The sequence below is a fragment of the Alosa alosa genome, chromosome 2, assembly GCF_017589495.1.
Source record: "Alosa alosa isolate M-15738 ecotype Scorff River chromosome 2, AALO_Geno_1.1, whole genome shotgun sequence".
NCBI classification, from domain to species: Eukaryota; Metazoa; Chordata; class Actinopteri; order Clupeiformes; family Clupeidae; genus Alosa; species Alosa alosa.
In genome coordinates, this window is record NC_063190.1 from 23,012,395 (window position 1) to 23,039,602 (window position 27,208).

The following is a 27,208-nucleotide window of genomic DNA, read 5'->3' on the forward strand; positions in this document are numbered from 1 at the left end:
CCAGATCTGTACACTGAACAGTAAATGCGGAGACTGAAACACCACGGAAGTTGTTTAATTATTGAAAACGATAGGATCATGGATCAAGTTGTGTGGAGACTTGTTGTGACGATTCTGCAATAACAATAACACTGAAAGGGAATCGGGATAGCCTGCACACTTCAGTCCGGGGGCAGGGAAGGTAAACACTTCAGTCCGCTCCTGATGGGAAGGAGCAACAAGCGGCATCGAACAGAGCAAACCGGTGGCCTGCATGTATTGTAGCCAAAGAGTTCAATTCTGACGGTGAAAATAGACCTATGTTGAACATGAAATACTAACTTTGTTCACGTTTTCACTAGAGGAAAATATTTGACCGACTTATGTGGTTCATTGTTTGTTTATCTAACACAATGTTAGCCAATCTTTGAGTCAACATTGATTCGCGTTTGGCTAAGCTGACACATGGAAATCTTGCCGACTGCTAATGAGTGACGTTACTCTGGGACCTTTCAGAAATATGGCCTATATCTAAGCCAGCGAACGCTGCTTTGGACTATGGAGATACCAGTTGGATTAGGAGAAGTTTGTAACTCCCCTAACACAATTTTTCGCGAATCCTATCCAAATCTTTTTCACAGCGTGCGAGTTGCGCGAACTAACACTGTCGTCTCCGAAACATTGGATTTATCAAGTTCAAAGTGCAGTTTCTTGCACCAAATACAGTCGCGAGAAATGCGCCAAACTAGCAGGCAGTCTCCCTGGGAAGACGCATGCTCAGGGACTGCATATCTTTCTAAATATGAAGTTACTGCGAACCTGCGAAATGCACAAACAACTGTCGACGTTGGGGTAAGTCGTGTTGATGTTGCTAAAAACTCCACAAACACGGAACAGAAGTTGTCGGTTACCGCTGATGAAACCGAGCGCGCCAGTGACAGGGAGTTTTCTGCCGGTCACTCGAATTCGCATTCACTTAGCACAGACCTCAACTGCTGTAGACCAGCCTCGGTTCGTCACACACCCAAGTTAAGTCCTAACGGTGACGCATGTGTGGGAAACAGTTCTCCTGGTTCTACCAACACGACCATCTCAGAAACGGCAAGGGAGCTGTGCAACGCTGTCTCTGTCTCATTGGGGCTGGCCATGGATTCGAGCGAGGTGAGTGATCTGGAAAACTATGCACCGCCACTCGCGTCTGAACAAAGTGAAGGAAACTCACTCGAGGTGTCATTACTGGACAGTAGGACTAGAGGTGGACCCGTAGCTGGCGCGCCAACGACAGAGTACAGCAATTCTTCGAGAGACGATTCAATTATCAGTATGTTCAAAACTAGGCCTACAAATGTGAACTATTTGAGAGGGGGAGTGGAAACCTTGCAGGACCTCACACCCTCACGCGCGGGCCGGTCAGAGGATGAGTTTGGACTGAGCGCCTGCGCTGACTTTGCTAAAGATGCAACCGTGATCATGGATCATTGTAGGTATCAGTTTGACCAGATGTTGCCGAGCAACTTGACAAACTTTAGTTCCGCTGAACCAATGCCCGCGCGATCGACCATCAGCCCGCCCTATATGATCTACAAGTCTTCGGTCCACAGCACTGATGTTGCAGAGACAGCGGAAGAAAAACATCACTCAAATCATTGCAACAAGAAGATCAAGACCGAAACGATGACCTCAGAAGTTTGGGGGTACCCGTACCGATATGCCGAGAACCGTAATGCGCCGTATGGACACTATCGACAGACCATGCACCCATATTGTTCTGGCTCACAGCCCGCATTCATATCTAAGTCATATGACTATGGTGGACTGATGGCTCGAGAGAGGGCGACTTCAGAACAGTGGTACGCCAGTGGGATGCTGTCCCGTATGTCTTATCCAACATCTGGATGCGTAAAAAATGATGTTGGGCAGTGGCTGGACATGTCAACGTATTCTGACGGCAGGTAACATAGCTTTTACCACTTTCTCATTTTGAATGAAGATGAGGACCTTACATATTTTATTGCTTGTTAACAAAAGTTTAATTCAGTGAAATGGGATGTAGACAGACTCCATTGAGTGACCCTTCAATCAAAGAGAAAGCTCAGGGGTGCAGTTAGTAGCACACAGCACGGTAATGGATAATCAGTCAAGCTTGGTCTGACAGTTTGTATGTCAGTCACACAGTAGACCACCTGTTTAAGCTCTTAAATTGTAACTCAACCGTATTAAATAAATACCAGAGTTTTTGAAAATAAAAAGCATTTAGAGCTTTTAACAGTTATTGAGTTTAGTGGCTCCAGGGCTGAAATATGTAAATAAATGCATGATGGATATCTGAAATAAAGTCACAAGATACCAGAGGTGTACAGCAACACTGGAAAACACTTTTAGCATGACATCATTATGGTAGGCACAAAATATATATTTATATGTTTTATTTCTGACAACAAAATCCAGTTGTTGCATAGTTAATGATGACATGTGAAAATGCTGAAGAGAAGTTCAGCATAATAGACATTTCCCCCCAAAACAGTTTAATCAGAATCCGATTTTGCAAATGCTCAGAGTAAACACTGAAGTTACAAGCAAAACAAAGTTGATTTCATATTGATCTCACATTTAACCAGTTAGGATAATTTTTTGAAGTGAATGTTTTCTATTCAAATATATTATTGATTCATGGGCAGTCTTTGGAGATTGTTGCATCAGTGTTCCATTTTTGCCAGATTCATTGAAACTTCACAAGTACTTTTGTTTTACCCTATATTGTTTTTACTTTTAAAGCAGTTGCACCAATACACAGGTGGACAGAAGTATCATTTTAAATGGAATTTTTAAATGCATTTTTTCAAACTTCTTTGTTCCTGAACACAGCACATAGCACAACGTGGTTGGACTGTTATGACCTGTGATCTTTTGACTGCGTTTTGAGCAAGGATGAAATTTTATGCAACATGTGTTTTAATTTTGGACGTTGGAACTTTTTGGTTGAAAAGAAAGGGTAGCTAAAATGGTGAATTGATACCAGATATTTTGATCATTCATAGGGTCAGAGATGTTGCAGATCATTATCCAGCATATTAATATGAATTGACACTGTGTGCTTATTTCATTCTTTTGAAATGAATGAATCTCCTGGTGACTAAATCGATGTTGATCATTGTAGTTGTAGGAATAGTGTACCACATAGGCTAGATTACAGGAAAGCTGTGTTAGTGGGACATCAAGTTTTGTACATTTGCACATTTGTTTCTACGATGATGCAACTCCCATTGTTAGCTTACACTACAGACCTATTGGCTGGTCCTTCTATTGTGCTGTACTGTGGTCATGAATAGGGTCACAGCAGGAGAGTCCTGTCGCTGTTGGGAGGCTGCTTCCCTGGTGACCCTCCCATTCTCTTTTACTCCTCATTGTTGTTCTCATTACAGTATAACAGAGCTGTGGGATGTGTGTGTGCATGCACATGTATTCACGACTGAGTAAGGAAGAGGGAGAGACATTGTGGACGCTTCAGCCATCTCCAGTTGAAACAGTGATGTAGGGATTACAAACCCTAAATAGTTTACACTCCTTTTTGTTACCTGCAGTAGAAGGGGGAGTGTAAATCTTTGCTTTACTGTTGATATTTTACCAGAGCATTTTACACATGCACTTTGTTACAGTTGAATATTGTGTGCTTAAGTGTGTGCATGGGCATGCATCTTGGGCATGTGCTTGTGGAAGATGGATAGGTGAATAATGACAGTGGATCTGTCATCAAACCATTTTTGGTCTGGAGATATCCTCCTGCCTAGACAGTTTTTAAAAATTGTTTCTGATAGTTGTCGTTTGGCTAGGCTTGGCCTGATTTGAGAATTCTACCCTATGAAATGGCTGTATATCCTACATACTATGCATCACTGTTATTCCACTACTCCAAACCCACAGCAGACATTTACACACACGCACACACACACACACACACACACACACACACACACACACACATATGTGGATATCGGATCTGGATAAGCATCAGGTTATTTTCACCTTATTTATTCATTCCAATGTCAGGAAACTGGCCAGGTCATGGTAACCTTCTTAGGTTCTGCGTACGGTTCAAACAGCAGTGTCTACAATTAGTCAGGAACTGGCAGAAGAGCAGCCAGAGAGTGGAAGGAGGTGATGCAGCGTCCTTCTCCTGTTCTCCTGTATTGTACTGACTATTTGCTACGAATGTGTGGTCAACACAGCATGGCCCCTCTTTAAGCATTAAAGGATTTGCAAGTTGACATTGCCCAAGAGTGTTTTTACTGCTTTAATTATTTTTCGTTCAAAGATCCCAAGCTTGTTGCCAGTATCTTGTTTCCTCTATAATGCCGCCAGTTGGGCAAACAGAAGTGCTACATTTTTATAAAGTCAGAGCTGTTCCTCTGCTCAAACTTTTCTTTCAATGCTTCCAGCTTTCTAGGCTTATATTATATTGAGTGGTGAGAGACAGAACATTGGAAGGAGGGAGATTCACACACAAACCTGCCCAGGAAATAGAAACATCAGTTTGAATTACAAAAAGTTACCTTAGATTTAGTCAGTTTCCACTCTCTGGACATAGGATACCGGATATATCAAATTTTGTCTCAGTCAGGGGTGAATCTAAAGTATTGTTAATGTCCTTGATGTTACACCAGATGGGCCATGGCAGGGCAGTTTTATCAGACTGGCTGGATGGATAAGGGTCACTGCTCAAAGGCCCAACCCCCCCATTGCTGTTTTTTTTTTAATCGGAAGACATGTAACTTAACCACACTATTACCCCACCACCATGCATAGACACTCGCATTGTGCTTGACAAGGAAAAATGTTTTGAATGAATATGTTTTTAATTGGTTATTACTTGTTTTTTTGTGGGTCTTAATGTTCTAGCGGGTCCTCACTAATGGTCAGTTAGCGAGACTTGGTAGTAAGGGAACATTCTTTACTCATTAAAATGACCTCCACTGCAAATTATGTCCTAAATACCTAAGGGATTGTCAGGGACTAAGTGGGATTCAAATTGAGCTGTCAACTCATCTTGTCACCTCTCTCTCTCTCTCTCTCTGTCTCTCTCTCTCACTCTCATACACACATGCACACACGCACACGCACACACACACACACACACACACACACACATACACACATGCAAAGTTTATATTTAATGTTAATGATCTGGATAAGCATCAGGTTAAGCACACACACACACACACATGCAAAGTTTGTATTTAATGTTAACCCTACAGTAAATGTATAAGTGGCATTTCAAATAAAAAATAAGTCGGCATTTAAAAAGCCCAACTTTGCTCCCACTCATTCCAAATATCTTTCCCTCTCAAGTTCAGTTAAAGAAGCACTCCAGCAGTTATTACAGTATTACAGCCCTGAATCTTTCTGTTCCGTTTTTTGTATGGAAAAAATCCCCTCATGGCCTTATAATGGTTTAAAGCAGTGTTTCTCAAACTTTTTCAGATGAAGGACCACTTAACCAATAAAAAAGTAACGCACGGACCACCTAGTTAAAAAAAAAAAAAGATTAGACCTACTTCAACAGTAGGCTATATTAGCCTATACACAATAGGGCTACTCACTGAACCACCTTGCTTATTGTCTTTGCACTTTGCTTATTGTGTCAGAGGATTCATATGATTTAAACTGGCATAGGCCTATCTTACATAGACAGTGTTGCAGAACTGTTTGGATTTAGCCTACAGTACATACAAGTTGGTTCAATATTGCAAACAACTCATCTATTCTATATTATATTTTACCATGTCTGCTCACGGACCACTTAGGATAGCTTGCGGACCACCAGTGGTCCCCGGACCACCCTTTGAGAAACACTGGTTTAAAGGAACACACCAACATTTTGAGTTCCAACCATGAACTGTGCTAGGCCAATGGGGGGTGCATCAGACTGACTTACTACACGCATGGCTAGGCTAGGCTAATGGGGGGGTGCATCAGACTGACTACACGCACGGCTAGGCTAATGGGGGGTGCATCATACTGACTTACTACATGCACGGCTAGGCTAGGCTAATGGGGGGTGCATCAGACTGACTTACTACACGCACAGAGACAAGAAGGGTATGTACAGTGTTGTATAAAGTACTAGAAAGCAATACTTGAGTAAAAGTACAAGTATCGTACTAGAAAAAGACTTTGGTAGAAGTGAAAGTTACCTTTTAGAATATTACTTAAGTAAAAGTCTTAAAGTATCTGATATATACTGTACTTAAGTATTTATCAAAAGTAATTTTCTGATATTTAATGTACTTACCGGTAAGTATTTGAAGTAAAAGTAAAAAGCAATCGGTTTTATTTTTAACTTTTATTGTGAACTTTATTTTGGCTTTCTTATAGTAAAGCATAAAGCATATTTATATATATTCCCATATCTTCTTAATCTCACTCATCAAACCAAAATCACATTCTTTTCTAGGACTTTTCAGGCACAATTCTCTTAAGTTCAAAGAACAAGCAGCATATTTTTAGAGCTGACATCAAAGAAAAAAACAAACAGAAATTTCACTTTTGTATGAACTTCAGGTAAAAATGAAAAATAAATAACTAATTTCTTTAAAAAAAAAACTGACCAGCTGGTAGGGAGACCATTTTGGCCATGTGGTATGAGCATTTCTAGGGCTTACTCCCCAGGTCACCATCTCACTCTCACACACACACACACACAGGCCACCTATGTCCAGCAGCTACTAATATAGCTACTAATATGCCAGTCATTAGTTGAAACTGAAAAGTTGTCTGGTCATCTTCAAAAGAAGCTGGTTTTCAAAGTTGCCAGAATTCAGTGCCCGGGAGTCTTCCGGTGTGATAAAGGAGAATTCCGGTGTGATATTGACCTAAAGTGTATTGAAACATGATATACGGTGTGAACGTATGTCTCATAGCCCATCTCGGCTTGTCCCCTGCACTCCAAAATCTGGCGCTAGTTAGCCGATGCTACCAACAGCTTTTCCAATAGTGGTGCTTCGGCATCGGGCTAGCCATGCAAATAAATATACTGTTTTACACCCATTTACGAGTAAGAATGAACAGGTATGATAAGGGATCAGATTCCAAAAATAATTCAGTGGAAATGCATGGATTCCAGTTTCTTCCAGTAGCAGCAACTGGAATCCATGCATTTCCACTGAATTATTTTTGGAATCTGATCCCTTATCATACCTGTTCATTCTTACTAGTTGCTCGAATTTATCGTGACTAAATTCAAGATGGCTGCAAACGCTAAACTTCGTGGAAGATACTGTCTGTATAAATCGTCTTGTAAGTAAACTACCAGTGCTTTTTCAAAGTTCTCAATGTCTCGTTTTAAATGTCAGGGCCCCTCGAAGTCTACCAATGAAGTGTGGAGATACATTGAGCCTCGTAAATGGGTGTAAAACAGTGATTTATTTGCATGGCTAGCCCGATGCCGGCTACCACTATTGAAAAAAAGCTGTTGGTAGCATCGGCTAACTAGCGCCAGATTTTGGAGTGCAGGGGACAAGCCGAGATGGGCTATGAGACATACGTTCACACTCGGTATCATGTTTCAATACACTTTAGGTCAATATCACACCGGAATTCTCCTTTAAGTCCTGCGATGCTAAATAGCCTTTCACAGGCCACTGAGGCAGGTAGCGGGGTGTTCAGCTTCACAGAAGCTGCCAATGTACAGCAACATTTCTTGCAAATACGGCCACTGGTGTATGACGTTATCTTCACCACTACCCTGTTCACCACTATCATCGGGGTGGTCGTCTATGATAATGGAAGGTCCTCCAGTAGATGCTCGTGCTCATGGCGGTTTCAGTTGTGCGTCCTCCTCCTTTAGCAACAAACACGCGCGGAAATAGAGTGCGGAGCTTGCGTATAATGCAATCTAGGAGCAGATTCGCCAAACCTCCCTTTTTGCAGTCACACACATTTCTTCTAATTTTATGTTTTAGTAACGAGTAACGAAGATGCTTAGTGGAAATATAACGGAGTAAATGTATACATTTTATCTAGGAAATGTAGTGGAGTAAAAGTGAAAGTTGCCATTTAAATTGAAATAGCGAAGTAAAGTACACATAAGTGAAATTTCTACTTAAGTACAGTAACAAAGTATTTGTACTCCATTACATTACAACACTGGGTATGTATCATATTATCTAACTCTGGGAGAGATGGTGAATGAGCTAATTTTCCAAAATGTTGATGTGTTCTTTAAACGTAACTCCTCCTTCCTCCTCATTTTGGAAATTGGGATCTACCTGGCCCCACCCCACCTGCTATTTGCTGCTGCAGCTGATATATTAGCTAGCTTACGTACATCTTTATGAAGAATTGTCCCACCATCGGGTAGGCTACTCAGGGTTGATTCTGTGATTGACTCTACTCTCATGACGCACATGACAGATGCCTGGATTATCTCTGTCTTATATGGACAGGTAAACATTTTAAAAAGTGATTTGCACTGGAGGGCGTCTTTAAACTTTGATCACTCGAAAAAATACACATAATTATATTGATAAAGTATTGATGGTAATACACAGGACTGAGCAAGACAAAATTAAACTGCTACTGCATGGTATGGTCATCATCATCTTACTTATTATTCCTCCCTCGCTCCCTACCTCCACTGTCAGTGTGCTACCATGTACAGCAGGCTCCATGTGTGAGAAAGAGAGAAGGCTGTTTGTATTCTGTGGTTTGATGCTGAAGCAGTCAGAAGTTAATTTTCGTCCTGACACATCATGCTTATCATACAGTATCTCCAACATTCATGTTCATTAAATTAGATTAGGTTTTTGATATCTACTGAGACTGCCTTTTTTTTTAATAAACAACATTGGTGAGAGAAAGACCTCTTCCTGAGAGGCGCTTAATAAATCCGGTCCAAAGTGATTAGGCTACTCCCCAGACTTCATTATTATCTAATTGGAGAAAGTGCATCTAATCAGAGCAGAGAACAGCAACAAACAACGTATACCCCAACTAAATAAATAAAGTGTTAATGAGTTAATGAACTGAGTCCATGGCACAGGAAGATGAGTGTGTGTGTGTGTGTGTGTAAGAGAGAGAGAGAGAGAGGAACAGACATGTTTACCATTTCTTTATTATACCACTATCTAACCTTGTTACATGATTACACCAATATATCGTAACACCCCCAATTATCACCACTTTTGTTCAGAAATTCTAAAACAACGATGTTTTTTAACACTTCAAAATAACATTTACTAAATGAACCTTACATTTTTCAGTAGCCATAGTTGTGTAGATTTGAACAAAATCTGGTTTGGTTCTTAACGGAGGATTTACTGCCTGAAATATCCGATTTTGTTTACCACGCCGGAGTTATAGTGCTGGCCTGATGGGTCGCCCTATTTACACCGCTTCAATGGCACATGGGCGTTAGACCGAGAATTTCGTCGTGAAATTAAAATTCCACTGGAGCTCCAAGCGGTTGTGTACACGCAGCTTACAACACTGTTTACAGCTCCTCGAGTCACAGTAAAATGTCATTTTGGTACATAGCTAATTTAGATACACCTATGTTGTGGGTGGTTGCGTTTCTATAAGAGTCCGCTGTCTTGGTTTGTATAGAAATGGATATTAAGTGACACATACACGCAAGACGGTGGAAATACGGGACCGGTGGAAATAGGGGGAGTTCCGATAACACCTCCATTAACAATATGAATCAACAAAGGTTACACAATCACATTCAAAGAAAAAATCATGTCACACCATTAAAATTTAAGAATGATTTTATACATCATCTCCAACATCACACACTTACCCACCCTTCAGTCAAGTTATGATACCCATATTCATTTTTAATGCAACTCCCAAACATCCCCTTGAGTTCTATAAGGATAAGGATCTATCGAGCCAGCCCCCACCTTTCTTCTCCTGTGGGTCTGCCATATGGGAGAGAGGGAGAAAGAGAGAGAGAGAGATTATCTATGTTTGTCAGGACCTTTGTCTACATCCGTGACACTTGACCAGTATCTGAAAAGCTCTCGGATGAGAATAAAGAAAATATACTGATGGCTGGGCAGTGACCGCTTCTCTGCCCATGCAAGTGACAGATGAAGTAGGTGAGACAGAGAGATACACTGAAGTCTTAACCCAGACAGATGACGCTGAAGGAAAATTCTGGAATTGTCAGTGAGGTAAAGAAATGGTAAGAGTTTGTTATGCTTTGTAAAGTTTAGACCTTATCTTTTCTGTATCCTTGAGTTTTAAAGTTGCACGTCCTTGATTAATAGTTATGTCTGCACAAAGTGTCTCTCCCTTCGCTGCATCTCACACACACACACACACACACACACACACTTTTTCTCTGACCTTGATTTCTCACTGGCACAAACACACGTTGATGGTCTTACCCCAATAAACCCTTGCTCATGTCTGCTGATGTTTCATTTTCTTGTTCCTCAGCTTTCTTTCCGAATCTGTCCATGTGTAATAAGAAGCAGTTGTATAGGCCCTCCAATTCATACAAATGTTATATTCTGTGTGAAACCTCAAACAGGAAGTTAATTAACCACTAAGGACTGATTTTGATGTTCAATGTTGACCATCCCAAAATTAATACCAAAACCAATCCCAAATATAATATAATTTGTCCATGCGGTGTGTGTGTGTGCGCGCCTGTTTCTGTTAGAGTGTGAGTGTTGCTGTATGTGGCAGCCGTGGCCTACTGGTTAGCGATTCGGACTTGTAACCGGAGGGTTGCCGGTTTGAACCCCAACCAGTAGGAACGGCTGAAGTGCCCTTGAGCAAGGCACCTAACCTCTCACTTCTCCCCGAGCGGCAGCTCACTGCGTGGGGATTCACCTCACTGTGTATTCACTGTGTGCTTTCACTAGTTCACGGATTGGGATAAATGCAGAAACCAAATTTCCCTCACGGGATCAAAAGAGTATACTTATACTATACTTATGTATGTAGCCTACATCTGTGTTTGTAAGAGTGTGAGTGTTACTGTGTGTGTGTGTTTGTGTGTGTGTGTGTGTGCGCGCGCGTGCGTGCGTCTGTTGGTGTGTTTGTTTGCTTGTTTGTTTGTATAGGGTGGTCATCAGTCTGTAGCTCAGTTTCACAGAGTGTATTTTTAGGAGAGGAACATTTCCAAGAGATATACAGTACCTTACATAATGTGTGGATGTACTCCAGTACTGTCAAATAGGACTGTGAAATAGTGAGAAAGAGCTGAGACGTGACATTCTGATTATTAGATAATTATTATCTAGATTAGAAGATTTTCAATTTACTTATAAACTTCCAACATACCCCAATCTTTAATTCTCACATACTGAAAAACACAAATCTTCCCTCCCTTACAAGGTTTCATTTGAAATGAAAGAACAATGGACAGATGCATGAATGATGAAACCATTTAAGGCTCTGTTGTTTTAGAAGAGGCTGAAGGTGTCAGACATGAAGATCTATGCTGCCTTCACAGTCACTAAGATTTGTCTTATCTTCAATCAGATAATGTACTAATCCCATTCAGCTCCCAATGAGCATCTCTTTGATTTCCAAGAACCCTTGACCCATAGCTATCATAGTCATATTTACCAGAATATGACACAATGGATTAGGAGGGACTAAATGGCATCTTATACACACATGCAGTAGCAAATTCACACAGCAACAAACAGACTCATCAGCACAGACTTGCACAAATATTTTGGGATAGATGTGTTTGTATTAGCTTGAACTATGAACATACTGAATTGAGAAACTGTAATGAGATCGTCTCTTATCAGAAGCAATGTTGATTTAAGAGGTTACAGTGACATTAGTTGGATATGCAGTCCAAGAACATTAGACTACTACAAAGTACATTTATTGCATCACACAAACCAGTGGCATAACATAGCTGTGCTGGGCCCTGGTACGAGCATTTTCATTGGGGCCCCCCCTCCAACACCACCCCCCACCCCGCGACACAAACACACACACGCCCTCACCCAAAATTGTGTTTGTGATGGAGATTCTCCAACATGTGATCAGACAGAGCCATGGAAAGTGGCTGCCTGACTAATCATTGCTACCACCTCTGGATTCCCCCAACTTCCGAAACCAAAACGCAGATAACATATAGCCATAGAACAATTCAATAGCCATCAAAAAAAGCATCAAGGAAAACACTCAACAACTCATACGCAGTGGCGCCTAGGCCTACACAATATATGACCACACAACTGCTTAATTTAGCCTATAACAGTGTGGCGCAGCGGTCAGAAAGCCTTCCACAAACAGGTCACAGAAAGTGCACCTCACATATGCCTACTCCATTAAAAAAAGCAACCTGTAACTCACCCATTAGAAGTTCACTCTGCGGGCCTTCTGTTCATCAAAGTCATTGATGAATATCGTTGAAACCCAACTGCCTGGCTCTGCTGTTCTCTATGGAGAGTATGGCCAATCCACTCAATCGTTCTTGTCCCATGCTAGCCTTAGCCTACTCCTTAGGTAGGACTTAGGCTGCACCGGCAGTAGTTACGCTACTGACACAAACTAAGCTTCATAACATAACAATTTCTGCTGTATTAAGTCGTTTGTTTTCTTTCTAGTAACCGGATATCATTGGATTATCTTCATCTTTGCTACTCGTGTGTGTGTGTTTGAGTGTCTGTGTGTTTCTCTCTCTCTTTCTCTCTCTCTCTGACTTTGTGTGTGTGTGTTTGAGTGTCTGTGTGTTTCTCTCTCTCTTTCTCTCTCTCTCTGACTTTGTGTGTGTGTGTGTGTGTGTGTGTGTAGGTTTGATGGAGGGCGTGAGCACATGTTTCCCATGGAGTTTTTTTTCCCGCCTCACCGCACCTGCCTCATCTGCTCAGACGAGGCGTCAGGCTGCCATTATGGAGCTCTCACCTGTGGCAGCTGCAAGGTGTTCTTCAAGAGGGCAGCAGAAGGTAAAACTCACACACACCTCTCTCTCTCTCACACACACACACTGGTAGATTAAACATTGCATTTGCAGTGACGTAGTAGATGACAAAGTAACAGCTGACCTGTGATCTCTTGGGTTTACGTGCCTGTCATAGTCAGTATCTGATTCACGCAAAGGGACTTTAATCCCCCATAAATGTGAGCTGATCAAAACAAACACTGGAGGTAAACTCATCAAGTAGTTCCTATTGTTCTGGAAGCAGTTACGCTACCAGGGGTGATGCTTTGTCATCTTGTTAACCTCCAAAGTGAAATAAAGCCTAAATCAACATGAGTGGAACTAACCGGAGTCTCAGAGTAACAGACTAATATATATATTTATTTATTTTGTCGTGACTTCCTAAAGTTGCTATGGTGACATGTTTCTGTGAGTTCAGCTAGGTGGAGAAAAGGAAAAGTGCTGTGGAAGAGAGGAGCATGGCAAGGTGGAATAGGAAACTGAGACCTCAGACTAACCTTAGCGCAGTCTTTCATTATTGTGCAAACTGTGTTATTCCTGACAATGATTAGATCCTGCTGATGCTAAGTCAAAGATTAGAGCAACATTATGTAATCATTTGCCTCTTTCCGAGGAATGTGTTATAACAGCAACATATGAGTTATGTTTTTTTTTTTTTTTTTGATTTTGTGTTCTAATTCATTTGGATGGTTTCTATCTAAAATTTGCTCTGGTCGGAGCACATAAAGCACTGTAAATTGCTACATGATTCTAATGGAATTCTATCCCACAATACGACACTTCACACGCATACCTTGTGTGAATTGGCCTTAAGAGTCAGTCATCGGAGGTTGAAATAAGTCCTGCTAATGAGACAATATGTGTGTTTGTGGGTGCCATTGAGAGGATGCCTTTGTGTGCCTTTATATTAAACACACATAACTGTTCAAATATCTACTGTCTATTTTTATAGCTCAACTGAAAGCTGAACTAAAATCTCTTTATCCCTGTCCTCCTCCTCCTCTCTCCCACAAACCTCTCTACCTGTCTGTCTATCACTGTCAGGTAAACAGAAGTATCTTTGTGCAAGTAGAAATGACTGTACTATCGACAAACTGCGGAGGAAGAACTGTCCATCCTGTCGGCTAAAGAAATGCTTCGAGGCAGGCATGAGCCTGGGAGGTAAAGCATTGTTTAGAATCTCAAGTTTATCCCCGCAAAGGTATACAATGGGTCAGTGTCCATCACTGGCCATCTTAATGTAGTTTTCCTTGAGCTATTAGAGAGATTCGTTGTATCTCCTTTCTACACAGTGCTGAGTTCTTCATACTGAGATAGAACCAAAATCACCAGCAGTGGTTCTAAAGGAGTGATATTTTCAGAGCTTGTGCAAAGCAATCATGGAGCTGCAGGTTTTAGCGTACTTTCATTTAGCTTGACCATCAGGATCACAATATTACAGCTCTGCTGTTTTGATGGAGTCAAGAGAGAGAAACTTTGATGCTAGAATTCATGTCAGGAAAAAAAAACAGGTTCTTGTCAGAAAAAAAGCTCCTGCGATTTAGCTCTCTGTTTTCTGTTTTCACTCACTTTCACACGATCACACAGGCTCTATCTTTCTCTCTATCTCTCTCTCTCTCACACACACACACACACACACACACACACACACACACACACACACACACACACAAACACACAAACACCACCTCTTTTACTCTTCAAATCTTGATCTGTAAATCAGTTGTATGGGTGTAAGACCATATTATTTATGTAGTACTTCACTAGTTCACTAGTGGTCTCTGATGTCCTTCTCATTAGCTGCTTTCAGACCTCATGTCCCCCGCAGTATATGCGGCGCTTTGTCAAACGGAGGTCTGACCCTTTGGGTGATTCAGATATGATGCTAAAATGCGGACATTATGCGGTCACGTGTGAATGACACCAATGCACATTAACAGAATCTCCGTGTGGTTGAACAGGTTGAACGTGGTTGAACACGCACATGAACAGAATCTCCGCATGTTCTTTGTTTTGTTCAGACACGAGCTCATTTACATAATGTCTGTCGGAAATACTTCCGCTTGACATCCGCAGAGTATGCGGACTTACACATAGGTCTGAAAGCAGCTATTAATTCATTCCTTTACTCATAGCCCCCACACAGCCTGCCAGTAATTCACCCCCCCCCCCACACACACACACACACACACACACACTCACACAGTGCCCGCCATCCTCTATTCAATTTTCACCCTCGTCGGTGTGCTGCGAATGGTGTGTTGGTGGGGTGCGGTGGGGATGTCACTGGCAAAAACGACTTCTGCACTAGAAGAGGATAACAGTCCCTGAATGGGGGGTAATTTGGCCACCAGCCACTGGAAGAGGGTGGGGGTAGAGGGTGGTGTACGCGCGTGTGTGGTGGTGGTGGTGGTGGTGGTTGGGGGAAATGCGACGTAATGCTGTAATGTGCTGATTGCCTCTGAAGATCCCCCTGAAAACCCTCCTCTGCCTGGTTCTCCTTTAACTCTCCATAAAAGAGCTCCTTTTCTCTCCCCTCTGCTCCTTTCACTGGGCATCATAAAAGGCCCAGCTAGCTAAAAATGGCGTAGCGTGCCATCTTCCCTCGCTCTCATTCCCGCTCTTTCCCCCCCCTTCTTTTCGGTTCCCCGGCTCCTCCGTCTTTTGCTCCCTAGTGTCTTTATCGCACCTTGTCATGACTGGTGATCTTGTTCCCACTTTTCACTTCTCCTTTCTGCCTTTTCACTGCTCTTGCTCTGGTGCCAGCAAGGCTCTTACTCAGAAATCTGTCAGCAATTTGGTGGAAATCATATTATTTTACCACTATATCGGTGCCATAATTACTGTAAACCCATGCAGACCATCATTCACATAAGGTAGATAATGATGCTTATCACCCGGGAAAAAGAAATATACTTTTCTGATGGGGTGGCTGGTGGGGTGGCTATTAATTCTGAATAACAGGACACCTATGAAGTAGATCTGCTAAAAAAAGTTTAATCACCGTTCCATATCAATGCTTATGAATGGTAACTATAACAACCATAGTAGGACGACGGTGGAGCCTGGAAGAAGGCTTCGCAACTATGGAATCAACTGTAAACAAGCTACAGTAACTGTCCATGCTATCGCTGTTATAGGGCCAAAAAAAGTTGCACAACAAACTGAAAAAGTAGCTTTCTTTTAAAACGAAACCATGTGTTTCCATTGTGTTCTATAAAGGCATAACTATTGCCTCTATTGGCAACCGGGTGATAAGCAGGATAACGGCCTTCAAGGTGTCCTGTTATAGCAGGACACCTCGGCGGCCATTATCCCTTACTTAGCACTGAAGCATTATAATGACTGCTGCTAGTGTGTGCATTAAATCAGTTTGGGAGCAGCATCTAGTGTGCAGACTTTTTACACGCACACATACACACACACACACAGACATGCACACACTATTTGGGAGTCACCAAGGTATATTTTCTTTGTTGTTTCAGACTTGTCTTGTGCACAAATTTGTACACACACACACACACATACACACACACACACACAGGTGCATAGAAACAAAAATGTATAGACACACACACACACACACACACACAACATTGCAATCACCTTTTCTATAGAAATGAGATGTGAAGCATGCCATCTTCATATTGTATTTAATTACTGAGATAAGACACAAAAGGCAACACAATCCTGCTAACTCCTGCTGTGCTTTAATGAGTGAAGATGGCACAGGGCAGTGAACAGAATTATGTATATATACTCTTTTGATCCCATGAGGGAAATTAGCTCTGTTCAAATGCCACATAGCAACCTGTTGGCCCATACTTGCCAGCGGCTTGGCGAGTTGGTGTCCAAGACGATACTAATGGGCATCAACCCAAGAAACATTCCTAATCAAGCACTCATGTCGCATTCTGTATCGGTATGGTCTGCACAATAGAACTCGCTTTTTGGGTCTATGTGACTTGATTTGTGTCTCTGTCTCTCTGCTCATATCTGTCTGGCTATCTCAGTCTCTGCCCACATGAGCATTGTCTTTTTTGTTTTTTCTTGGTAAGCTACACTATACAGTATTCGCTCATCAAGCCAGCACTGGACAAGGATTTCAGAGTAAACATCTGTAGTGCATATCCCTTTTGAGCAATGCTCAACGCCTGACTTTGAGCTTCTCGGAGTTTCTGATGGCTTAAATGATGAGATTGACGAAAAGATTTCAGATGGTAAGTGGTCAGTAATTTGTCAGTAATTCCATGCAGGCTGGTCATGGTTAGGCATAAGCTTCATGTGGAATGCATATGTGCCCATTACGGAGTTATTGAGGCATTTTGGTGTTGATTTGTGAGTATTAGAATTTGAAATGATAACACCATTATGCAATGAATGTGTGTGCTGTTGCATTATTTTTAATTTTTATGTTGGTCAAGTTTTGGTCTGTAGTAGCAAAAATGCTTTCTGTGTGAATGTGGATGGAAAAAAACTTTGATTGTGTGTGTGTGCGTGTGTGTGCGTGTGCGTGCATGTGCGTGCCAGTGAGTGTGTAGTAGCAGATACTACAAGGTCAGAGTGGAGTGGGTAAATGATTGCAGAGATTCCTGTGGGTCACTCTGACATTAGCCGTAAAGAAACCAGTTCACACGGGCAGCCACGCCCTCATAAGGTAGCCAGCATTTGTGTGTGAAGAGAAGAGAGTAGCCAGCATTTGTGTGTGAAGAGAAATTGAATGTAGGAGAGAGACGGAGAGAAAGAGAGAGGGGGAGATCTCTGGTAATAGCTCATGATCCCAAGGCCATTTGATTGCCATGTGTACACTGACAGTCAACGTAGGCGGCAGGCGTGCATAAAAAAGGTCAGCGCAACCTGACTTCACTGCTGACTAGCTCCCCGCAATCCACCTGTGCAGCAACACTGCCAAAACTTTCTAATCATCTCTCCCTCAGAGCTGATAAAATTGACTGTTTCATTAATTACGGGATATAAATATTATCCGTAGGTAAATCAGACACCCGTGCTGTTTCAACAGTCTTGGTTTGCTAAGCTTCCTCTGATAATTGCTGGATTATGACTTTTGGAGTTTATGATATTATTCTGTTTGAAATGACTGAGAAAGCACCTCTTCTCAGAAGAGCTCCTTTTCTTAGAAGTCTTATTAAAAGGCTCTTACGTTACGATTATTACGTTATTGATTAAGCTTCAGTTTTGATGCTGTTAAGATAAACACCCCCCCCTCTCTCTCTCTCTCTCACACACACACACTGAAGATTTGTCAATATGACCCCATATTGTCATATTGTCACACATTTGCCTCACTTAGTGACTTCATCTGAGTGTTACCATAACAACGTCCTTACCCCGTCCACGGGTAAGGTTTTTATCTGCATGGGGCTATTTCCTGCTGCTCTTTGTCCCAGCCCCAGTTGGAGCTCTTCTGAGTTTGAAAATTGTGCCCCATTGTTATTAACAGGTCAAAAATAACATTTACATACGAGAGGATTAGAAAAGAGAGCCACAGGTGGGGAGATTGTGTAAATGTGTGAATGTGTGACTGTACTGAAGGTGTGAGAATGAGGTCAGGGGACAGTTTACTCTCATTTCATATTGTATAAAGTCTCATGGCAGACCATTGCCAGCTAATTGGAATCTCTTGGTCATCCCCCCTCCCTCTCTACTCACATTCAACTGGATATAATAATGATAGCCCTCTGACCTTGTATCCCTGTAATCAGATGATGCAAGAGAGAGGGTGAGGGAGAGAGATGGAGAGAGAGAGAGAGAGAGAGAGAGAGAGAGAGAGAGAGAGAGATCTGTTTGCACTATGTGTGCAGTCAGATGTGTGTATGTGTGTGAGTGTGTTTGTTAAATGAGACTGTACACTCAGATTGCATTTACCCAGGGAGTGTAGTGGAAAGCTGATGGATGAGACCTTATTAATCTCTATTGGAGTTACTATACCATTGTCAGCCTTAGCAGGGGCTTTTAAATCTTGTGTGTGTGTGTGCGCATGCATGTGTGTGTGTGGGTGGGTGTGGATGTTTGTTTGTGTGTGTGTGTGTGCGTGTTTGTGCGTGTCTGTGAGTAGAAAGTTATTGAACACGTGCACATTAGGTGACTGGTAGAAGTGGGTGTTATGGCTCACCCATCTGTACAGGCAGGACCACCCACAACAGCCTGTATGTCACCACGAGACCTAGTTAAGTTGTCGTGTTGGTGGGAAAGCTTTACATCTTCACATTTAAGGCATCTGGCACAGCCCATTGGCGTACTGACATCCATTCAGCTGACACCTCTTAAAACAGGTCTGCATTTGCAAATTTGCTCCCATTACTTTAAAGTGAGTGGTAGACACCACTATGAATAGATAATGTAATGTTGTCAACTGTGATCAACAGAGAGAGAGAGAGGGAGAGTGTGAGTGTGAGAGAGAGTGTGTGTGTGAGAGAAAGAGGGAGAGTGTGAGTGTGAGAGTGTGTGTGTGAGAGAGAGAGAGAGAGAGAGAGAGAGAGAAAGAGAGAGAGATAGCAACATCAGCCTCAGAATTAACCATGAAATCAGGAAGCTGGAACTCCATAGCACCCAACTGGAACAAGGAACTTGCTTACTGATACCCCCACTGAATGAAGAATAGGTTAAAGGCAAAGAGGTAAATTAAAGTTGCTGTTAAGCAAACAGACCAATTAAACATGCTGAAAGGGATCTTAGTACAGTGTCTCAGAGTCCCTCCTTATTCCCAGCTTGTACAGATCTGGGACTGTCTCAATGCTATAGGAACTCTATAGGTACAAATACATTCTTAAGTATTAGGTATTTACAGATACATTTTGCATCTAATATTCACTACATAGGTGGGCTATCTGTAGAATACACTAAAACCTTAAACTCATTCAAGTAGCTTGTGTGAGTCTCTGGTCGAAGCCTTGGCAGTGTGATGGTACTATCATATCATCACAGTATCAAGTATTTGCAAAACTCCCAGAACTGCTTTAGACTTGTGAAGAGCAACAAGTTATTTATACATAAGCCCACTTCACTAATATGATCCTCCATGCATTGATCCAGGTTCTGCATTTTATTACTGCATTGCTGCAATTCCTCTGTTCCTCCCAGCTGAAAGCAGCAGTTGTGCAGCCATTGAACATCTTGGAAGGGAGTAGGAACTATGTGGCCGTACGCCCGGTCAGGAAATGGCTTGTCTCCCTCGCCCTCCTCTCATTCGTCCTTCTTCTCCGGGCTTTAGAGTCTTCCATCATGCAAACTGTAGATCAGGCATCACATTCAAGCCAATAACCATTTTTGGGCAGTGCTATGGCCAATAGTGCGCCCCTAATCCCGTCACCCCACCCCAAAACTGATTTTTTTTTTTTTTTTTGAATGTGTTGAATGGGAGGGGGGATGTTTTGTGCATCTGTTATCAAATGGTGGGATTAGTCCACATTAGTTTGCTGGCACAGTGTATAGCACTGTAATTGTTTGGGCTTAATTTACTGTGCAAGCCTCTGTAACCATACCACACACACACACACACACACACACACACACACACACACACACACACACACACACACACACACCACACACCACACACTCACACACAACACATGTGTTCAGGCTCAGTGCCATGACAAAGTAAAAGGGAATTGTAGGAATTGTGTTTTGTGCCAGTCTAAAGCACTAGTGCTGTTTTTGTCTAAGCGGGCTGACCTCCAACCTAACCATAAAATAGCTGTGTGTGTGAGTGTGTGTGTGTGTGTCTGTGTGTGTGTGTGTGTGAGTGTCTGTGTGTGAGTGTCTGTGTGTGTGTGTGTGTGTGTGTTTGTGTGTGTGTGTGTGTTTGTGTGTGTGTGTGTGCGTGTGTGTGTGTGTGTGCTTGCAAATGTCTGTAAATAAAAGTGAGGGAAAGAGAGGAAATTTAGATTCATATTAACATTTCACTGAAACGTGAAACGGCTGACAAATCAAACAAAACTGCCGCTTTCTCTGTCCTTCCATCCTAAAAGCCCGCAAGTTGAAGAAGATCGGCCAGCTGAAGGGAGCCGAGGAAGAGGAGGGCGTGGTGGCCCAGGGCCCCGCCGAGGCCCCCCAGGTGGTCTCCCCCAAGCCCGCGCTCTCCTTCCACTCCCAGGCTGTCTTCCTGAACATCCTGCAGACCATCGAGCCCGAAGTGGTCAACGCCGGCCACGACCACAGTCAGCCCGACTCGGCCGCCGCTCTGCTCACCAGCCTTAACGAGCTCGGCGAAAGGCAGCTCGTCAAGGTGGTCAAGTGGGCCAAAGGACTGCCAGGTAAATAGTGCACTCTGACACACACACACACACACACACACACACACACACACACACACACACAATGCTCACACACAACGGCCTTAGCTTAGCACATAAATAGACACACAGAGGAAGGAGAGAGAATGTACACAAACATAGACTTTCTTATATCTCTACCGTATATTTTCGGTTAAATACATATTTACTGTAAGCCTCACTTTCCTTTTCCAATTTTTTCTGGGATGGTCCATCCTGAAACAAAAAACAAAAAAAAGCTCCTTTGTGTTTTGTCACTGGATGCGGCACATATCTGTTTTCAGTGTTCCATATTCAAACTTGTCATGCAATATGAAGCAAGTAAGAGGATCGTCTGAGAAGAGATGCCATGCCCTGCACCTCACCTTTTGCCTCACCAAACAAAAATGACACAACGCAGAAGCACGCCGTAGAAAATGAACATGAGGAGCACAAGCAAACATGTCTATTGCTCTTGTGGAATAGGCTTAATACAGAGAAAGCACACATTCTGCCCATGTGTATCGCTGTACAGCCAGCCCCTGTGTATAAAAGCCTTATTTTAAGACACATATAAGAAATATAATGGCATGTATGTAAGAAATAAAGAAATAAAATGGCATGTATGTTTATGGCAGAAATCAATTGTACAATTCAAGTTTTACCCAGTCATATGTTTTGTGTGTCAGGGTTTCTTAATCTCCACGTGGATGACCAGATGACCATGATCCAGCATGCCTGGATGGGAGTGATGGTCTTTGCCATGGGCTGGAGGTCCTACAAGAACGCCGATGCCCAGATGCTCTTCTTTGCTCCTGACCTCATCTTCAATGAGTGAGTGCAGCTCCCGCTCCCCTCGTCCGTGTCTCAGGCATACGGTGAAATGATGTGTCTGCTCTTAAGTTCTAACTGTGGCCTAGTCTCTGGTGCTCTCTCTCTCTCTCTCTCTCTCTCTCTCTCTCTCTCTCTCTCTCTCTCTCTCTTGCTCGCTCTCTATCTCTCTCTCTCTGATGTTTTCTCTTTTTCTATGTCTTGTTCTCACTTCTTCTCACTCACACACACACACACACACACTCAAGCACACACATGGACACACAGACAGATGTCCTATGTCTCCTGTAAATAAGTTGCCATGCTCCAGCTGCAGCTGTTGGGCCACTGATTCATAATACATGCAGTCTGATGAGGGTGAGTCTCCATCTTTGTGCTTCTTTGTCACTGGCACCGCCTGAGAAGATTGGATTCATTTCTTAGCAGTGCCCTCCCTGGCCTCTACCTCTGAGGGTCCCAAAAGTGACAATCACATTTCTTCATATTATGCTGGAGAGTAAGGCTTTCTAAAAGAGTATACCACAATATTCTCCTTAAAACCTCACCTTTCTGTCTGTCATAGTTATTTCATTTCAAGAAAAGGACTTCAAGGTTTGTATTATGGTGTGCATTTTTGTTAAGGTTCATTTTGTTATTTTCTAGTGGAAATTCACACTGTTGTATGCATTGTTTGAGTTGTGTCAGTAACTCTGGCAAAGTATTCATTAATCACATCTAATGGATTTAGCTTTGTCTGTTTCATTGATCATAATTGCCTCATTAACTCTAACTATCTGTTCAGAAGCAGAGTTAAAGCACAGCACATCTAGATAAGATCACACACATCCACACAAACATACAAATTTGAAAATGTGTTTGTAAACAAATTTCTCCTGTAAAAAAATAATTCTGATGTGGGTGTGGAAAAAGGTTTGGTTCATTAGCATCAATGATTAGCATACATATTGTATGCGGCCAGGTGTGGTATTTAGTAGCTAGATATGGTTTTTAAAATGATTGCCAAAAGCTTAACAGGTTTACTGCTCTGTTGAATCGACTGGTATCTTGGCATCTTGACCTTGGAAAGCTTTGTTAGCTGTAATGGCAGGTCTCCTTGTTTTTGTATCATCAGATATCCTTTAGCAAGTTGATTTACAGTATGTACTAAAAAGGACTCCACAATACAATCAGCTGTTGGCACAAAATAGCAATGTGCTAACTGTGTGAATGGGACATATATTATGCCCACTCTGATACAGTGAAGAGGACAGTCATTAGCACAGTTGGCTGTGCTAGCAAAGTTTACATGTCTGTTTCACATTTACCTGTCATGCTACTAGAAACAAGCTACTAGAAACATGCTACTAGAAACAAGCAACACCTGACCTTGTTGTCGTAACCCTCACTTTATTTATACCATTCCTCATTCTTCTGTATCCTTTCCTCCCATCACCACTCCTCTCTCTCTCTCTCTCTCTCTCCATCCCTCTGTCTCTCTCTGTTGCAGTCGGAGAATGCACATCTCCAGTATGTACGAGCAGTGTGTGCAGATGAAGCACTTCTCCCAGGAGTTTGTGCTCCTGCAGGTGACAGAGGAGGAGTTCCTCTGCATGAAAGCCCTCATACTCTTCAGCATCAGTGAGTCTCTCTCTCAAGCCTGAGCTATAACACTGGAACACACATAAAGTCATGAATGGGAAGCCTGTGTGTAACCATGTTGGTATATCAACCCAGAAGTTCTCCTCTAGCCAAAATAAGTGCATTCAGGTATAAGGACTGTAACTAATGACTAATGACTTCAGTGTTTAATCTGTTAATAGTTCATCATTAAATGTCAGAAAATGCTTAGAAATGTAAATCAGTATTTCCAAAATCCAAAATAATTTCCTCAAATGTCTTGTACTGCCCACATCACAAAGATATTCTGTTTACTATCATTATTAGTGGACAACTAAGATATTAATGAGTTACTTGGTGCAGCTTTATTTTGAGGCAAAATATCCAATTCCAAGGCCATCTAACCTCCCATTTTAATAGCCTCTTCCATATGACATAATCCTCAAGCCTGTATAATTTGGTCTGGTTAGACCTAAATATCTATAGATTCTTAGAGATCAGCTATGGCATTTTGCCCTTGTACAGGAACAAACAGCACAATTGCTGCTGAGACTGCACAAGAGACAAGAAAGCTCAGACATATGCTCCTCTCACCTAAACAGGGGAGTCATTTCCAAAAGTCTCATACGGCAATTTAACCACTGCTGCCTGCTCCCGTAATGTGTGGAAATGATACAATTTCTCTGTCACTCTTGTGCTGTCTCTTGTTCTCACTCGCTATCCACCTGTCTTTTGGGTTGCAGTTCCAACGGAGGGTCTAAAGACTCAGAGGTATTTTGACGAATTGCGTTTGACCTACATCAATGAGCTGAATCGCTTGATAAGTGACACCAGGACAACTAACTGTGCCCAACGCTTCAGCCAGCTCGCCCAACTTATGGACTCCCTGCAACCGGCATGTCACCTTTTTGACATACTTGACATACATTTTGTTTTGTCTAACCAAACTGCATTGAGTTTTCATCTAACCTGTGCTTAGTAGTGTGTCACTATCCGTACATAACAGCTTGGAAAAGGGAATTTCCTTCCTATTATGCTTATGCATTTTATATACTGTTTTTAGATGTCTTGAGGGCTGACTGTCAAGTGAGTGGTGCACTAAAACAGATGGTGACCACCATTATCTAAAGTGAGGACCATATTCCGGCATTGTTACATGCATTATCTAGCGGGCTGGATGGCTTCAATTAGTAAAGCACCCAATCAGCAATTAATTAGATTATGATAGCCTCATCCAAATGTTGTTCTCTTTTGAAATCTATTGGATTATTTAGATGGTAAGGTGGATGTACAAGTTGATTAACATAAAGATTAGCCTACTTCAAATAAGTCTTCAAATACACTTAAGTGGCACTTATGTTGCACTTATGCTGCACTTATGTTGCACTTACGTATGCTATGGCTCTTAAAGGTGCTCTAAGAGATGCTGGGTAACGTCACTTCTGTTGACGTTCAAACAAAACAGAGAGCTAGCTCGCTACTTCCTTCCCCTCCCTCCCGTGCTGCTCCCGTGCAATTGAAACTCTCCTAAACGCGCATCTTTACTGTGATTTGCTGGAACAGTTTGTTATGTTTTTATGGGCTAGGTTTGCCCAGATTGTTTTTGTTGCGTTTTTTGGAGCCTGGGCTGTCCACAGAGATCGCATTTTTTTTTACAGTGTATTCAGGACACAGACAGCTAGCGGTTGGTTAGGTGATGTTTGCAGTAAGTGACATAAAATGTTTTAGCATAAAAAACAAATGGCATCGCTTAGAGCACCTTTAAAGGAGAAATCTGGCGAGTTTTCTCAGATCTCTGTTTCTCTAGGTCACCGAGTACTGTCGGTCCATGTACAGTACATGCCCCCAGAGTGTAGCGCTGTAGCTGCCTGGCTGCGTTAGTTGCTGGCTGTAGCCACTCAAGCTAGGTAAAACCGATTGTTTTCTTTTTTCCCGTACAGGCAGTACACAGTGACCTTAAAGGAAAATTCCTGTTTTTAGCACTTTAAGGCCCTTTTCTGGTTTGTTTTGGATGAACTAGAATGGTGGACACTGAAATTTTGACGATTGGTCCTGTCTCAACTTTTCTGACTCTTTTTGAATCGCCTTTGACTTCTCAGGGTGGCTGGCAATGGGCATACTGTAGTAGGCTACTCAAACATGTCCTAAAACAACCCTTGACAGGACCGGACCAATCGTCAAAATTTCGGTGTCCACCACTCTAGTTCATCCAAAACAAACCAGAAAAGGGCCTTAAAGTGCTAAAAACTGGAATTTTTCTTTAAGGAACGGAGATCTATGTGAAAACTCGCTGGATTTCTCCTTTAATGGATCCTTTTTGTTTATGCTCTACGCTATGACCTCTCTGTGACCTGCCGTTACTTTGAATGTAATCTAGCTTGCCTGTAAATGACTTGTAAATGAAAAGAATAATTGCCTGGGCAATGTAAGCAATCCCAGAACCCTTGAAAGTACAGGACTTGATAGGAGCACAGGTCAACTTGGTTGGAGTGTGCTAATGGAAATTGGCCAGCAAAGATAAACAGGTCGACAGTGAACATGGCTGTAAATGCCCAAGCATTGGGCAAACAATGTTGCATTGTGCAACACTGTGTTCTGATGTGACACAGCGTGTTTGGATGTGCCTCCTGAGTAAATATTGCTCAAATTACATGAAAGTAAACGTGTGCCTAGCTGATTGTGCCAATATTACTTATGTATGACAGTAATGCAGTTTTACAAGTGACCTAGTATTTAGTGAGTTACCGATATCCACATTACAAACCATGCAAAGCCATATAAATACCACCTCACAGTCACTAATAATATAGACGTCATGCTTAAGATATACTCTTTGCTTTCTGTTTCTGTTTCTCTTTCTGTCGCTCTTGCAGATTGTCAGGAAGCTTCACCAGTTCACCTTTGACCTATTTGTCAGGGCACAGTCTCTGAACACCAAGGTCAACTTTCCTGAGATGATGGCCGAGATCGTGTCAGTGCAGGTGCCAAAGATCCTGGCCGGCCTGGCCAAGCCGATTCTCTTCCACAAGCCACAGGCGTGTGAGGTCAGCATGTGCTTTTCAGACTCCCGTTGAGTTCTGCTGCCCAGAGAGAGGCATAGGAGCCCAGTGACAGATACTCTCACACACACAGACATATACACACACACACACACACACACAGGCTCAGTTTTCTTTGCTCCCTTTCTTTCTATTCAGACTTTCTCATCTTCATTGTCCACTATAGCCCCTTTTTCTGGGAAGTGAATATCCTTGGAGAGAAGAAAAAAACTACCCAACAAAATACCCAAGCCCAATTTGATCATTGCAGTAGATGGTCTCCTTAAAAATGATGGAGGACATTTTCTTACAAGACAAGATAGGTCAGGACAGAACAGTTAGTTTTAAAGGGAAATGAAACCATCAGCAGGACATTAATGTGTGTGTGTGTTTATCTGATGGAGTTTTAGTAGGGGTGTAAAACTACACATATTCTTAATGAACCGTTTAGGTAAAGGACGAGGTTCAATACAGATGTGTAATGAATGTGACAAATTTTGTCTTTAACAGTAATCAACAGTATAGGAACGTCACCTATTACCAACCGTCCCGTATTTCCGTCCTCTTATGTGTAT

At 42.2% G+C, this 27,208-nt stretch overlaps 1 protein-coding gene across 2 annotated transcripts; it reads left to right on the forward strand.

Annotated features, from left to right (window-relative positions):
- ar (androgen receptor) lies at positions 1-27,208 on the forward strand. 2 transcript variants are annotated; one of them, XM_048237514.1, is made up of 8 exons: positions 2-1,931; positions 12,748-12,899; positions 13,940-14,056; positions 20,887-21,171; positions 21,858-22,002; positions 23,486-23,616; positions 24,339-24,490; positions 26,469-27,208. In XM_048237514.1, the coding sequence occupies exons 1-8, from the start codon at positions 538-540 to the stop codon at positions 26,667-26,669; spliced, it is 2,577 nt and encodes an 858-aa protein (XP_048093471.1). In that variant the 5' UTR covers positions 2-537; the 3' UTR covers positions 26,670-27,208. The 2 variants fall into 2 exon arrangements, with proteins under 2 accessions (XP_048093472.1, XP_048093471.1); XM_048237515.1 differs by lacking the exon at positions 24,339-24,490 and having other exon boundaries at positions 1-1,931; positions 26,469-26,605.